Source organism: Nelusetta ayraudi, unplaced genomic scaffold, assembly GCF_046127955.1.
Source record: "Nelusetta ayraudi isolate G7.1 ecotype Tasmania unplaced genomic scaffold, CSIRO-AGI_Nayr_v1 ptg000042l, whole genome shotgun sequence".
Taxonomy (NCBI): Eukaryota; Metazoa; Chordata; class Actinopteri; order Tetraodontiformes; family Monacanthidae; genus Nelusetta; species Nelusetta ayraudi.
In genome coordinates, this window is record NW_027466092.1 from 20,745,972 (window position 1) to 20,762,829 (window position 16,858).

The 16,858-nt window shown below is 40.6% G+C and overlaps 1 protein-coding gene across 24 annotated transcripts in view; it reads right to left on the reverse strand.

The window, feature by feature from the left end:
- Nucleotides 1–16,858, reverse strand: part of LOC142894201 (receptor-type tyrosine-protein phosphatase delta) — a 167,300-nt gene that overhangs the window by 31,901 nt on the left and 118,541 nt on the right. For 14 of the 24 annotated variants that reach the window (XM_076035428.1, XM_076035452.1, XM_076035441.1 and 11 more), the window contains 7 exons: nt 11,658–11,846; nt 9,743–9,760; nt 7,656–7,766; nt 3,855–4,124; nt 2,131–2,712; nt 1,715–1,860; nt 1,436–1,580 (listed from right to left, as the gene is read on the reverse strand). In XM_076035428.1, the coding sequence (XP_075891543.1) occupies nt 1,436–1,580; nt 1,715–1,860; nt 2,131–2,712; nt 3,855–4,124; nt 7,656–7,766; nt 9,743–9,760; nt 11,658–11,846 (1,461 nt within the window). The remainder of the gene's footprint in view (nt 1–1,435; nt 1,581–1,714; nt 1,861–2,130; nt 2,713–3,854; nt 4,125–7,655; nt 7,767–9,742; nt 9,761–11,657; nt 11,847–16,858) is intronic. The other 10 variants (XM_076035451.1, XM_076035442.1, XM_076035449.1 and 7 more) reach the window with 1 other exon arrangement.

Consider the following 16,858-nt stretch of genomic DNA (forward strand, 5'->3'; position numbering starts at 1 on the left):
GGAAAACAAAAAAAGAAACAGAATGACACAAAATGAGGGGGGAAAAAAATCACGACTCATGGGACATAAAAAAATAAAATATAAATCAATGGAATATCACAAAAAATATAAAGCGGAAGGCAAAGAACAGCACGAGGTTGTGACACTGATGATGAATGGAAGGTGTTGATTGAAAACGGGACAATTTCAACATATGTGACCTACCTTTGTCAAAAACACGAAATTAAAATAAAGAAAAATAAAATCATATTTTCTAATACAATTTCTCAGAACCAATAATAATTGTACACTAATTTACTTTTTATTCAAATATATATTTTTAGTCATCTTTCCAAATAGAAGTAATATTTGAATGAGAAGAATTTGGCAAGCAGTTACCATCAATCCAAAAACACAAAGGTTGATGCTTTAGCTGGTTCAAAGTAGAGAGTGTTGCATTTGTCACCAACCTTTCCGAAGCCTGTTGGTTTGTGGTAAAAGCCTGATTGTACAACAGACAGCTTCCCAAGGAGACATGACTGATTTAGTAGATTCTCAGAACATCGGCATGCACTTTGTTTTTCTAAACGCCATTAATCACCTCAAAAAAAAAACAAAAAAAAACTGAACATCTTTTCTGTCATTTACCCACCTGATCACTGCCTCGGTCTTTCACAGACCTCAGATTTGCAACAGTCATTACCATAATTGACATTAATTTTAATGATGTCATAAAAACAGGATCTTTGCTCGTGATTTGTTTTAGTTCCATAAATCTGAGGTCTTGTCCGCAAAATATGGCCCTAAACGTCAGAGCAGTATTTAGTTTGAGCTTTCTATGATATTGCAGCTTCACTTATCACTTTCATCATTTTGTATCATTCAAAATAAATGCCACTGCCATTTCAAGACAAACTCTTTGTTAAAAGTGTGGTGGATCTTGCCAGCCTGCCTACATAGAAAGCTCAGCCTTTTCCCTTTATTTGTGTTTTTTGTGTAATGTCAAGAGACAAGAATCTGTAAAGTGCCCATCAGAGCAGACAGCTATCCAAACATCAGTTTAATGCATATATAGCATGTGCATTTCCATCAATTATTCAGATTCTTCTTCAGTGCCTGACAAAAGAAGGCAGTTTTTGGTAACCTTGCCTCTTGACTTCACAGAAAGCCTTAGCTCATTGTCCATGCAACCTCTTTTTTTTTTTTTTTTTTTTTAAAGTCAATGAAGTAGGATTAAGTTGACAGCACTTATTACAAATCCAAACGTTGACATATTTTCAAATGCATAGATTTTTCTTTAAGTCTTGGCCAGCTTTATCGACACTCAGTGCCATCCTGATATATTTGTACTTGTCAGATTCTGCAGTGTGTGGCAAAAATGAATGCATTTGAAAATGTGCGTCTCGCAAGAATAAAAAAATAAATGAAATTCAGTCCGATAAGGAAGAGGACCTACGTGTCTGCGGAGTTTCTGCTGAGATCTCATTGGTGTAAGCGCCGACGCCGTGTTTACTGCGCGCTGCCAGCCGAAAGGTATAAGTGGTGAAGGGCTTCAGGTCCTTTAGAAGGTATGTTGTTGTTGGCTCAAAGCTGATGCGTTTCTGTGGGTGCAACATTGTAGATTCTCAGTTCATACTGACAGAAACCATTAAGGGTATCTCAGGCCGTCCACATTTTGTAGACACACTTAATTATTGTTGATAGTTGCTCAATTAAGATGACAAGACATCATTACCTCTTCCTTGTCATCCCGCTTCCTGTACATGAGTTCATATCCTGTAATTTGATTTTCCTGACCAGTCTGGGCTGGGGCTACCCATGAAAGCAAAATACTCGTCTCTGATTTGGCTTCTCCCCTAAAGTCTGTCGGCTGGGAGGGAACTGCAGAGAAAAAGAAGAATGAATTCCTCAGACTTCACATGGAACTTCATGAATGCACATTGCCTTATTAAATATTTATTGTATTTGTTGGGGAAAGAAAAAAGAAACATTGGATTTCTTATTACTTTTTTATTACTTTAAATCAATTAAGATTTGGTGAAGGCAGAACATGGCTTTTGACAATACTGGCAACAGTTAAAGCGTATCTGCGAGTTTTAAACTTTTGTTGAACTAGGAAATGTGCTCAGTGGCAGTAGAGGAAACGCTCACCCCCGGTCTTGGCGATGATTTGAAGGTCTGGAGAAAGAGGACCATCTCCAACTGAGGTGTAGGCCAGGACCTTGATGTAGTAGGTCTTATTGGGGATGAGGCCCTGGATGGTGACAAAGTTGGAGCCTCGCACGATCTGCTTCTCCCACATGTTGACGTGCTGGGTGGAGTCCGAGGTGTAGTACACCCGGTAGCCCATGATCTGGCCGTTAGCCTCCTCCGGCTCGTCCCAGTGGATGACGGCTGTGGTGGTGCTCATCATGTGTCCCCTGACCTGCCGTGGCGCTGTGCTGGGCGCCTGCTCGGCTGTTTTGGCCTCGATGCCCTCGCTGGGTGGCCCCCGGCCGATGTTGTTCACCGCCATCACCCGGAACTCGTAGTCTGAGTAGGGGCTCAGGCCCCCCACGCTGTAGCGAGTGGTGGCCACACCATCAATCTCCTTAAACAAATCCTCAGAATACTTGGACTTGTGCTGGATGATGTAGTAGGACACAGGTTCGGGGTTGCCAGAGTCCCATGTCAGTGTTATGCTGGTGGCCGTGCGCTCCGTCACCACGGGAATGCCAGGTGCCTTGGGCAAGGCTGAGAAAATAAGAACAGTAATGTAAAAATGTTATGGAAATTCTTCTAAATTGGAAATTTGGCATATTTATTTGTTGGTTTTCTAACCTAATGTTGTGGGCTTTTTTTCTAAGACACAGTTGAGCCAACTAATGAGGAAAGATCAGTGCCACCTGTGCAAGGTAACGGTGACGGTATAAAAACTGTGGAGGACAGAGGACTGGTTGCTCTTCACAGCTGACACTTTTTTTGTTATTGTTGTTTTTTGGTGTGCGTGTTTTCTTAGTTTTCTTTGCTGAGACTGATCAAAATTAAATTGTGATAATCCTTTTTATTTCTTTTTGGGAAACCCTAAATCTGTTTTGGCTCTCATTCTCACACTCACTATCGTCCTCTATCATAGCACATCAAAAACTAAATAAAGAATAACAACTAACACCTACCAAAATAAGAATACAAATGATTTGATTACGTTATCCAACAGGAGCAGCCATTTGCAATGATAATACACTGAATATACTGTATTCCTCTTTTCACTTTTTGTTTGAAAAATACATTTCTTTCTCTATCAATCTGTTTTGCATTTGTTTGTGAAAATAATATATATATAGTTGTGCGCCATCCAGCCTGGGAGATTAGGGATTTACACACCGTAGTTGTGCAGCTGAAGGGGCTCGAGTCATTAATCTCAGATTTTTCCCAATGTTTATCACTTTAATAATTTAACGGGTAAATTTATTGCTTTAATTCTCTGCTCCATGGCACATGGCAAGACATTTCTGGGCGATATATTGTCTTTATATGCCAGCCAAAGTATGCTTCAGGGGGAGATTACTGCCAGACTGTTATATTGTGACAAATATCTATGTTATGTCTAGAAAAAAAAAAGTTGAGAGTGTGCCCTAGTGTGTGTGTGCGTGCGTGCGTGCATGTGTGTGTGTGCAATTATGTCCCCCATGTGCTTGTGCAGCAGTACCAGTGTGGGATATTTCCTGTAAAGCTGCAGTGTAGATGTGATTATGCCAAGGAAAGTTCCAAACACTTGTGTTCTTCACGGTGAAACTTCTCAATCAGGCCTCTAGGACACAGCTCATCGCCAGGATTGCCTCAAGCTTTATGGAATCCTTAATACCACATTGCAACACACCAAAATGCACCTTCACCTTTCACTGTTATCTGCGCCATAGCTTCTATCACCCCCAGGGTTGACATGGCCACACAGGTGTAGTTGGCAGACTGGCGAACATCTGTGAGCTCCAGGACGTTCCGCCCAATGGGCATGTCGTCTTCGGGTGTGAGGTCCTCGGCGCCCAGCATCCATTTGACGTACGGCATGGGAGAGCCCACCGCCACGCACGTGATGTTGACACTGCCGCCTGGCATGATGTCATTGTCTGTGGGTGGAATGGAGAAGCGCGGCGGCACTCTACGAACTGAAAAAAGACAAAAGGCAAAGTCAGAGTCGTGCAGATCATTTCTCCAGCTTCATTCCTTTCAGTTTATTGGAAAGAAAAAAACACATACACACACAAAAAACGTAAAACATTGAAATACGTTATCAGAGAATTCAGTTGTGGATGGATTGACACCAACATGGGCACCATGCACAAAAAAATACAGTCTCACCAACGGAACAGAAAAGCAGGACAACACAAAGTGCTGGAAAGTCAGCTCTGCATTTGTTGGCAGAGAAGCAACTGTCTGATAACCTGCTTCCAGCTGATGGGACATGATTTGCAACAACACATCTCAACATCACACAACCAAAGATAATTCTTCAGAAAGGTCACAAATGCATCAAAAATAAATGACGATTTTCCACCTTATTCTATCTCCACTCGGTCTGAAATAGGAGACCAGTGCTGTCAAATAATGTACTTGCAGCAGTGGTTTGATTTAATTTCACCCATCATTTTCTCAGGTTAGAGCTGAAATGGTAAAAGCTTTGAAATGAACTCAGAAGACTGAGCTGTCTCTGCTGTCTTCTTCATATAAAAGATGAGGAAGCTGCTTTGCTTGCAAATAAACAGATCTACGTGTAGACATTACTTGTCAATTCATTGAAACAAGCCATAGTGACTTAACATCAAAATATAACTAGCTTATGATGGTTTGATAAGAGATTTGTAAATATGGAATCACATGTTTTGCATGTAAGAGGTGTTGGAAACACAACAAGGACTAACCACAGCAGTGTTAACAGTTTTGCCTGTTGCCATTAATGGTTGCTGCTGGAGACAATTCTACTTTTCAACCAGTGTGATTTGGCATTCAGGTCCAGTTGTGCCTCTCCCCCATTTAATGCAACCGACAATTAACATTGCATTGGTTTTTGCATCAGATTCTTGCCTAAGGACTCTTCAGCACCATAGATGTTATGGTTGGGGACTAAACTGACAACCTTCTGATTAGCACAGGCTGCAGCAGAAATATTAATAAAATAAGGCTCTAAAAAAACAAAACAAAACAAAAAAAACAACATCATTTGACAGCACTGCTGAATACACACGTGAAATGGGCTCAATGTCCAAAATGAAGAGGCTCCGTGAGAAACTGGATGAATTCATAGAACACATGGATGGATTTAAGGGTATTTGGAACAAGGATTTGTCATGCATATAGGGATAATATGTGGCTATGGGGTGTGGAAGGGCTCGGGGGGTCGGGGTTGCAGAGGTGTTGAGTTGTAAGGGTCAGACTCAGAAGCAGCGGGTCACGCCAAGTGTAAATAGTGGACCTGGTCATTGTTACTTTGCTGTATAAATGGGAAATGCATGCTAAAATTGCATGGACAGATTAAAGAAAAAACACTAAAATGCATCACAGCACCAAGGGAAGGTAAATAGAATGACAAGACACACTGAATAAGGAGTCTTGACATAAACTAATAGTAAATATAGGGTGAGATAGGATATCTAAATCATAGTCTCGCCTTCTAAACAGACTTGCATCAGTTATCACCTACCAAGACTGTAGACATGTTTTTCTGCGCAGTGGAGACACGCTCTCCTAATTCACAAAGCCCATTCTGTTGAGCAGACTGCAGGCTCTCCAGAGAAGGGAAGTAGGGGAGCTGCTTTCATTATTAAATACAACGTTTCGCTCACTCAATATTTAATTAATATCCAATTGGATAAAGCTCCCCGCAGACATAATATTATCGTGCTCATTTGAATATCATTACATTTGTCAAGTCTTGTGTTTAAAGCTCTAAATAAATCATCCTCCCATGACTTCCTCCGCAGAAAACATCCGCGTCAGAGGAAGTGGAGAACCTCTGAGGGAGCTCTTGTTTTTACAGCTTGCAGCTCGCCAGTGACAACAAAGGATGGATTGTGCATACATACATACATACATACTGTATATGTATATGGTCAGGGTTTTATATGTGTATGTATACTTGGAAGCATTAGAGTACACCACTGGGAAATTGTGCGTGCATAGATCCTCAAGGGAGTCCAAATGTCCGACATTTTTTTGCCACCTAGAGTAGATTTTGGCCATTGGATCATTGGTCTCATTAAATCATCATCTGATGGTCCTGCTTCATTGTTAGTCATACATACAGTAAGTAAAAAGCAGGCAGAAATGCTGTGAGAGTGGAATACCATGCAGAATAGAATCTGGCACAAATGCACATATTTCCCTTATTGCATTGAAAGACGCAGACATGCATACTCTTCGGGACGTTTGAGCATTCAGACAAAAGACTGGAGCACTCTTGGTGGTAGACATACGCGGCAAATATGCGACAAAGAACGAACCGACAACAAATGTGTGAAGCACATCATTTGTCTCTAAATTTGAAGGTGCTAATGGCATGAACGTCTGTTTGTGTAATGTTCAAAAAGTTCAAAAAACACACCAACCTTCTCGAAGCTCTGAGGGATGAAGTAGGAGTGACCAAGAATAAAGTAAAGTTAATTTAAAAAAGGAGGGGAAAGGGGAAAAACAAGGGAAACACAGAGAGTAAAAGGCCATGTTTTAGCTCCAGTAGCTGACATACTGTACAATCCAAAGGACCTTCATAGTTTTAGTGCAGGGACCCTCTTCATCCCCATTCCAACTAAAGAAAAACATTACAAGGTTTTTTTTTTATTTATTTTTTCCTCTTTTTATATTTATATATGTATTCATTTCACGTGTAGTAATTGAGGAGCAAAATGTTCAGTAAAATTTGTGAGCACATTGGTGGCAAGTGGGGCAGCTCTATTCGCTAGCTGGTGATTTTTTTTGCCTCCTCCAGGCAGTGAGATAATACAGGGAGATTTATTTTGAGATTTTTTTTCCTGCCCCACGTCTCTACTGTTGTTACGAACAACTGTTTGTGAAATGAATTTTTGGTGGTTCTGCAGACATATAAACCAATTGACATTGTTGTGTAAAGGTCTTACATTACACAGTGCTAATTTATTCTTACTTTAATTGAAAATATCAAAATACAAATGGTAAGAGAGATAAAATAAAACAGTTTAAGATTTAAAAATAGAAATTAAAATGTTCAATTACAATAATGGGTTTCAAATCAAAGTGAGAGGTGAACTGCATAACTTCTAATAACTCAGCTTTATTTAAATGAAATCATATCTATCTGTATTTTCTTTTGTTTTGTTTTAGGTTTATAGGTTTGTGTGTAACCAAAGGGGATAAGGTTCATCTTCCCAATGTCGATCAAGTCGACAAGCTCAGAAACTCAGGTTGGATCATTAGGTTAGTAGATAAACAGGGCAAGCAGTCGAGGACTCAGTGCTACTCGGGACAAAGGTGGGGATAATAATATGGGTTCAAATCAGTGCAGGTCAGTCATGTGCAAAATGAAGACTCACAAATCCAGGAGCATATACTTACAGAGGCCTACCCATGTATAATTCCACTTAAGAGCACAGATTTCTCAAACATTTGAAAGCGGAACTCAGTCAATATTTGTTTGACGCAACGCAGCGCTGTCAACATAGCTGCCCTACCTCTGACATAAAGGTTTGCCGGTGCAGAGTAGCGCGTTCCATCGTTGTTGGTGGCCACACATTCGTACTTCCCCTGGTCAGACTCTTCGCTCTGCTCTATCTGGAGGGCTCCTGGTTGGAAATAGCAAGCCAGGTGGCAAGTGTGTTTGGTTAAAACAGCCTTGGTTGAATCAAGTTTGCATGCAAAAAAAAAAAAAAAATAAATAAGAACTAAAACAGTCCAGCTGCATTAATTTCTAGTTTTGCTTTGTCCTGTTTCAGTAGTTTCGGAAATTTGAAAGAAAGCTTGTAGGCTACACAGCTAAATATCTATATTATTCTTTGACTTATTATGGTTTACACTAACGTTTTTCACCATCATCATTACAACAGACTTTTGTAAAGTAGAGATGGTTACACGATTACAGGAGAGGGAAGTCTGGAAATCGCAAAGTCATGCAAGACATTGCACAGTGCTTGTCTTTATAGGGCATAAAGTAAGAAGGAAAGAGAAAATAAGAAAAAATTCAAATAAATGATAGTGAGATAGAAGAAATATAATCAAAACATAGTCTGCCATAAATGTAAATCTTGAGGACTTATTTTGAGAAAAAACAAAAAACTCGACAAACTCTACTCAACATTACATGATCTTGTTGCCAATGTAAGCAAAATAGTGATCATAATTTCAATTTTAAGAAAGAGGGACACGCCCTTTCATAAACAACATATCACTGGACTGGTCAGTATGGTGATGAGTGATACTGCTTCAGGGAAACATGGATCAAACAAAAGAGGTTTACAGTATAAGAAAGCAGCATAACAAGGGAGGACAATTGAAAGAAAGAAATTTAGGTAGGCTATGAATTTTAGCATATTCAATCACAGATCAAGTGTAAGATTCACTTTGTGACTTCATCGATGTGAAGTTGCTTTCAAAAATTGCAGCCCATTAAAAAAAAAAAAAAAAAAAAAAAAAATGAAAAATGCTGCTCATATGTGGAAAAAATGTTAGTTTAGAACATATAACCCTCTGTAACAAAAGTTTTGACATGCAAATCTTGGCAAGAAATGTATGTCGGCACAACTTACAACCTTCTGACAACCCTTAGCTGAAAAATAAAATGCAGTTTCATTAGAAGACAAAATTCAAAACATCGGCGTGCGCCGACAAGAAAATAACCAACCACTGCTTTAGCTTGTGAAAGCTACAAAAGACACCCATAAAAATCCACCAATGGGATCAGCAGTGTGGTGTCACATGACCAAAGGAAAAATGTATATGCATCAACAACTCTCCATCGTCATGTCATACGGCAAAAATAAGCCAATCGCGTCCTCGCCAGACTCTACTGTTAGCCTTTTCCCAACCCTGAAGAAAAAAAGGTCAAAAAGTAAAATTTGTCTCCAAACCCAAGAAAAATAAGAAAAATAGGTGAAAGAGAAAAAAGCACCGGAGAAACTTTATCAAAAAAGTGGTTGTTTGGGCTTTTTTGTAGAGGTACAGGAGAGGAAAGCAAATAGAAGAAATGGAAAAAAAAATAGTTTGCAAAGAGAGAAAGAATTCTTTGGGAGAAAAAAGCAGAGGAGAGGCAATGTTGTCTTCAGCATGCCTGCGTGATTCCATGGCATCTGTGCATATTTTTAGTGCTGAACAAGAACAGCTAAGGGGGAAAAAATGCTTGGTTGTTTTAGTTGGACAAAAAGAGGGACACATGATTCTCTATGGCCAAAGAGAAACCAAAAAATGAACGGGAGAAGAAAAAGAATAGAGTTTGAAAAAAATAATTGTCATTGGATATGCTTATTTGAGCCAGGGCAAGCATATCACAACTGAGCTAAATAGGCTCTTGAAACCAGGATAAAAAGGAGTAAATCAAAGCATTGACGAGAAAAATAAAAAAATAAAAATGAAATAAAAATTTAGTCAACAGAAGAGGACAAATAAGAGGAGGAAAAAAAAAAAAAGAGGTCCGTGTGAATGAAATGGGATTCGGTCTTGGTAAACAGGACAAAGATGGAGGCGATTACACGTTGAATGGATGGGTTGACAGCAAGAATGAATTTGTATTATTTTCATTCTGTGAACGTCAGTTCAGCACTCTTACCTCTTATTGGTGTACCACCTGGGTGGATAATATGAATGCAAATAAGATTAGAAAGAAGAAGCATTAGTACGAGTAGATAGAGGCTGGGGGCTTTGGAAGAAGAATCAAATTAGATTTAACAGGGTATGTAAATAAAGGTTCTGGAGAGCAGAGACAGAGAGAGCGAGAGAGAGAGAGAGAGAGAGAGAGAGAGAGAGAGAGAACTTTTCGGTACGACAGAGAAAGACAGGATTCATCATAGAGAAAACTCAGAAGACCTTGCATATAAGTTTGCCATTTTTGTGACGTGACAGTGCCCTTTGAAGATGGTCTACACAAGAGCAAAGATTTCGAAGACCTTTCCTTTCACTGTGAGATTACTGTGAGGGCATGTTGACATCCCCTTCATTTTAACTGAGCTGGCCACCTCCTACACTTTTTGGTGTATTACAAAGGTTAAACAAGTAAGTGAGTAAGTGGTGAGTCAGTGAGTGAGTAGAAGACATGTGAGGACAGATCCTTGTCCAGCTCAGTATATGGCAGGATTATAATCTCCAGGATCATGTGATAACACACCTGGCTGTGCTCCCGCTTCAGGGTAGTGTGTGTGTGCCTATCTGTGTGCCTCTCCAATAGTAATCCAAAAACTGAACTATGTGTTAGTAAAATGCATGCCATGCATTTTAATCGTTGTTGGATAAATGAAAACATTAGTGGGTAGAGGGGGAGTGATGTGTGCTTTAGAGCTACGCACTTACCAAAGGATTCTGTAAATTTAAGAAATATAGAGAGAAGAAAGACAGCATAAGAATAGGGTTATATTTGTTACGGAAAGTTTGGTTGACAAGCGTTTGTAAATGCTCTATGAACTCTACAGCGAACCAAACGACGCATATCAGAAGTCAGGGTTAGCGCAACACAGATTATAGACTATTAAGAAAGACAAGTTAGCAAAGGGGGTCAGGTTCACAAGACGGTTTTACAATAAGACAGCTGAGAGAGTCCGCGTAGACAGGTGGTCAGACATACAAGTGCTGGCCCTGAAAGGTAGTTTCAACTACTGTATGTGTTTCTGTGCAACATTGACGTTTTGCGTCAACTAACTGCTCTCTTTGAAGTGAGCTTTTGAAATCAGACTCATTGGCCATCTGAGGATTCTTCAGAGTAACTCGGGTAAAGTGAAGCAAACTTGGCATTTGGCATTTGAGCGTGTGGTTAAAAATGAGTGGAGCTGGAGCAGGAGAGAGGTTTTATGCAGTACAGTGGCTGATTAGAGCCCAAAGTTAACTTTTTTTTTTAATTTTCTCATTCAACACACAATAAATTCAAAGCAGGTATCCATTTCGAGTACATTTTAGCTTCCCTTGTTAGAAAGTTAAACGGTTTACATGGACTATATTTAATTATTAGCCCTTTTTAGCTTTTTTTTTTTTTTTTACTATTTAAAATAATTCTGACTTAGTGTGAATGTTAATTATAAGTAGTTTTGGTAGTTTGAGGGAAAAAAAATCTATATATAAATGTAAAATGGAGAAAATGCATAAAAATACTGCACTGGTGCAGCAGAAAGGAAATCAACGCAAAAAAAGACAAAATAATAATAAGAAGAATTTATTCTAAAAAGTCACAGCCGTGAGCGATGAAGAAGTCAGGGCAAAAGCCAGCAAACACACGTGGCCCATGACAACACTGGAAGACAAACAGGAGACGTACAGACAGGCAGCACACACCAGGGGCGTACAGAGATTACAGGACAGGAAGTAGTAGAAACAATGCCATTACCTACAAAAATGAAAAGCCAAATGAGAAGTTAAATCATGGGAGAAGGTAGAGGATGAAAGAAAGGGGGGGGAGGAGGAGGCACCAGCGAGAGAGAGCAAAGAGGGCCCGATCCTCCCCCGTGTCATCATCAGACAGTCGTCGGAGGAGGACCTACCTGATCTGAGCTGCTTAATGCGTCCGTTGTTGTTGGTGGTGTTGACCGGCAGGAAGTCTTTGAACCATGAGATGTCCGGGTCGGGGTTGCCACTGGCGGCACACAGCATGGTGGCAGTGCGCGTTCGCTCCACCACCTTCAGCTGTGGGCCCATGTCTATGGTGGGGAAACCAGGGGGCAGCTGGTCCTCTGTAGACGGATGTGAGACACATGGCAGAGAAGTTACTCAACTGGCTGCCGGAACAGCTGGACGGTCTGAATGTGTTTATTTTGTCTCCGTTTTGATTTTTTGTTTTTTTCCCCCCATGTCTGGCGCTAGCAAACACAATTGTGAACAGTGTTGTCAATGGGCCCTCTGTTCAAATCTTTATAAGTGCACACCTCTTTTTGATGACAGAAGATATTTAGGCAATAGTTGGTATTCATAACATAGGCCTGTATTGCAAAAACGTCTTAACTTATCTCAGCCCTAAGGCTCCCTTGGCTTGTCTCACTCTTCTTGGCGCTCTTTCCACCACACAGTTTCAGCACGACTCGCCCCCACTTCCTCTTCGCCACCAAGACCAGAAATGTCTGCACCCCATTGCTTGACCACAATACTGGTTAACTTGCAGTTTTTTTGTCCTCTACACTGGAGTTAAAAACACATTGCTGCTGTTGCCAGTTTTCCTTTTTTGGAAAAAAAAAAAAAAAAAAAAATGATAGGTTTGATTTTTTTGAAGGAGTCGCTTCCATGAATCATCCTTTGTCATCTCTCCCTGTCCCATCATCAGTGGCCTGCTCTCAGTTGACGTAACATTTTCTGCTCGACTTGGCTCACTTGGAACCCTAGCCATGTAGGTGCAAAATTGGATGTGGTACCTGGAACTACCTCCTCATTCTGTCTGCTTTCACTTTTGTCATGTGACATGAAATTTAGAAAAAAAAAACAAAAACAAACAAAAAACAAAACAAGATATCTTCAAAGATAAAGTCTTCATATCTTGGCCAGAAAGTTGTTTTTTTTCACCCTCCCCAGATGTATTCATATCCTTTTATCAACATAATTGTCAAAATCTATAACTTTGCTGGCCAAACGTGTGTTTGAAGCTGTTTGATGGCGGCAGGAGGCTTTGTCTTGGCTCTGCCTCCCTCTCAGCTTCCAGCCTGAGCAAGGGCGGGCTGTGCCTTGCTGCCGCCGAGATGTGAGCGATGTAAGGGAAGATAACTCACAACGCTCACTGCTTGTTGTTCCACTGAAACAAAGAAAATCAAAGTCTGTGGCAGCTCCGTTTGAAGCCTACAACTCTGAGCAGGAAGTATTTTTGGCTCGCAGCTCGCGACTTTCGGATCTTCGAGAGGGCGCAATAGGGGTGGAACGTTCCCTCTATCGCTGCCTGCGTTAGCTCGGTGTTAATCTGCGAACCAAAACCTGCTCATTTGGAATGCTAGCCAGGTTCATGTGCAACTTAAGTTTTGCGTTCCCTCGCCTTGATACGGCTAATTATTGCCTTCCGTCGCTCTCAAGAGTGCCACCTTTTTGGAGCAACTCACTTCATTAAAGTTTCATGAGCAGACATCAGTCTGGAAGCAGCTTTGAGATGTTGTAACCCGCGCGCAGCCAAACAACAATCATGGCCACCTTCCAACAATGCTTTTGGGTATCTGGCATGACAAACCAACCTCGGTGGATAAATCCTCTCAGAAAGAGACTGTGTTACAAATGAGTGACTTCAGAGTGAACTGCAGAAGTTTCCGACAGAACTCCATGTCCCCAGTTGAACTGACGTTTGCGTCGACGGTGACGCTAAAACATGTGCATTTATTTTTTTACTATTTAACAACAGGAAACAACAAAAGAAAATCATTAGAAAGTGTAGCCTAGTTTGATAGTGATTTTCTGAGTTGTTGCGACTGCAATAATTTTAAATGTATATTGGAGTTTTAATTTGATTGATGTGTTGCTTATTGACCTATTGGTCATTGCACATTTGCCACCACATGATCACCTTCACTGCTAACGTATCATTACAACGCACTCACCATTTGCATTATTCATATCATTAAACGTTAAAATCTGTGATGATGATAACTGTCGACGGAGAGTACGCACAAATGGGGAGAAAAGTTTTGGGCCAGGAAAAAAACAAGCTTGGCGCTAACATATCACGTTAACATCCATCAAGGAGGGAAAAAAAGGTCTAATGAGAGAAACTCGTCTTTCAGTGGTGCTCATTCAAATGGAGAAAGACAGGAAGGAGGGGGAGAGGAATTAATTGTACAAGGCAGCCCCTGTCCGTGTTCCCCTCAGCCCGTTCAAGGTCGAACAGACAATTAGTCGATTCTACAGTGAGTCAAAAGTATACCTGATCAAACACAATAGCCGCAGGCAGGCCCTGGAGCATAGATGCGTCTTGAATATCGTAATTGGTTGTGACAATCCATGCGAACCAAAAAACGTATCGTGTGAAACTGCAACATGTTCCACTGCAAAGTGCTGAAGAGATCATAATATAGCTGTCCTTTCAACAATTTGAAAGCCGCTGCGCTTCGGGTTGTGCTGATGCGTCTGATGTTCTTAGCTCTGAGGCATTTATATCTGCAACGGACAACTCATTAAAATCTGCATGAAACAGGAGACAAAGTGTGACTTGCCTCTGCGTGTTACCTGTTTCCTCTGAAGCGGTCTTCTGCAGGCCTATACAAAGTGCGCCTAGACTAAGTCAAATAATTCTGGCATTTTTTTATGTGTTTGTGCAGTGCCTAATAACTTAAAACTAATCAAACTTATTCAAACTAAGCAATACACATACACCAACAATAAGACAACATGAGGGTCCTCATTGCCTTCAAGTAGAACTGCCTGCCCACATACATTTGCCAACTTCTACTGTGTTTAACTGCACATGTCGACTGAGCTGCTGCTGCTGTTGAATCAACATTTTATTTCAGACATGGCAAGTTTTCACTTTTGTTTTGTTTTCTGGAGTTGGGCTATTGACAGAGTGCTCAAAGTAAAGACTGCAATCCATCCACCAATGGCTCGAGTTCTATTAAAAGGCAAGGATGTTTATTTGCCTATTCTTTTTCAGCTTAAAAAAAAACAACACAAACCAAATTCACACCTTTTTATTCATCTATATTTCGGTCAGCAATGTGTTTTGGTATGCTGCATGGCGTGTGAGTAGCATACCGTATTGTGCTGTCCCGTGCACTTAATATAAGCAGAGAGGGGAATTTAACCAAAAAAAACGAGTGCATTCTTCCAGTCAACCCCACTTCCTTCATTTATCTTGCAGAGAACTGCAATCTCAAGGACAGTCTAAGACAAGGGCAGTATCTGCTTTACGGGCCCATACTGTATATTCAACAATGGATCTACACACTAAATGAGATGGAAGGGGGAGAAATGCTGAAGTCACCTTCTCCAGAAGTGCTGAGCACTGGTGCTTGATATAAAAAGACTTCCAATGACAATTTGCACGCATTAGCCACTGCCAGCCTATCGGGCCATGTGAGCATGTGCTGCCAAGTGTGGGAGGAGTTTGAAAGGGACATTGGCTCAAAAAGTACCTCGGTGAGCAGATTTCTGCTAAAGACGTGAGGCCACTGGACATAAACTCAGCCCATTAGCAGATTATGTCTATTGATCACACAGCAATTAACAGCATGTCGTCATACTACATTTGCCACCGTAATTACACTCTTGTTCACACCTTTTACCACGGTGAACTTCTAAGCCACTTTAAATGGCAAGTGACAAATATGATTTCTATATTATTATTATTATCATCACTATTTGGCTGTGCATGAAAGGCGGTAAACATGTTTACCGCCTTGAATGTACTGTTTATTTTGTAACAGTACATTCTGTAAAACAATACTATTTCCAAGGAATACAGCATTTAGGCTGTGACAAACAAAACAAACAAAAAAATAAAAAACATGCAGGGCCCGCACAGTAAATAAAGCCAGAGCTCCAACACTATTAACACTTTGATGTGGACCAACAGTGAAGTAGACCAACAGTGAACTAGACCAGCTCATTGGTCTAGTGGAAGAGCGTCTGCCCTGAGACATGGTAGGTTGTGGGTTCAATCCCCGACTTCAATCCCCCATACTAAAGACTGTGAAAATTGTACCATTGCCTCCCTGCTTGACATTCAGGGGTGGAATTGGGAGGTTAGATCACCCAGTGATTCCCGGGTGCGGCACTGCTGCTGCCCACCGCTCCCTCTGGGGATGGGTCAAATGCGCAGGACAAATTTTGCATCCTTAGGGATGTGACAATCACTGTGACTTTAGCTTTTTGCTTGTGAGTACTGAGGAATTTTAGGAGAAAAATAATCTTTTGTTGCAGAGAAGTTAAGCCATTGAAACATAAACCTTTCCGGTCACATTTTTGCTTTAATTCCCTGGTCGCTGCCCAAAGATTGGATTTGGCCTCTTTTCTTCCCAAGCGGAACGAGACTTTTCACCCCAAGGCTGAGGTTATTCTTTGGGGAAAATCCCTACAGTCCATAATAAGATATAAACGTTCAATGTATTTGAGAGGACACAATCTCCTCAACAGGGCCGTAACAGGTCACTTGCTGCAGCTGTGTAGTGAACTGAGTTTGAAGAAGACATATTGTCATTTGAATTCTAAAAAAAAAAGCTGTACATTTCATATATATATACTGCATATGCTGTATGTGTGTGTGTGTGTCTATGATGAGATGTGTATGTGCACCCCGTAATTTTTCAGTCCTAAAATTTAAACTCCTTTGACTGTGGCGCAAAGTTTATTTTTAACCAGTGCAGGAGGCCATCTGATATATATTCTCTCAGCATAGGGATGAGCCACAGACCTTATTCATGGAGTGTGACAGCAATGCTTATTTTCCCAACATGCCAAGACTAAAGCTGTTTTCCCCACACCACAACACAACATGTAATTTCAAAGTTGAGGGACATTGATTTTCATTTTGGGACTTGCATTTCCATGCTCTTCTTTTCAAATTAAGTGACAGAAAAAGACTTACAGTAAGTAGGAATTGGTGAAATTGTGATGCTAATGATGCTTATCATACAGCATACAGCATATACTTGTTGCTTATGAGCACACCGTTTGGAATGGGCTCATTACGTGGCTTGCTGACCTAGATTAAATTAGAACTTCATGTTTTATCAATCTGCAAAGACAGCAATTAAAAAGGAAAATAGCGTCTGTGTATATATTG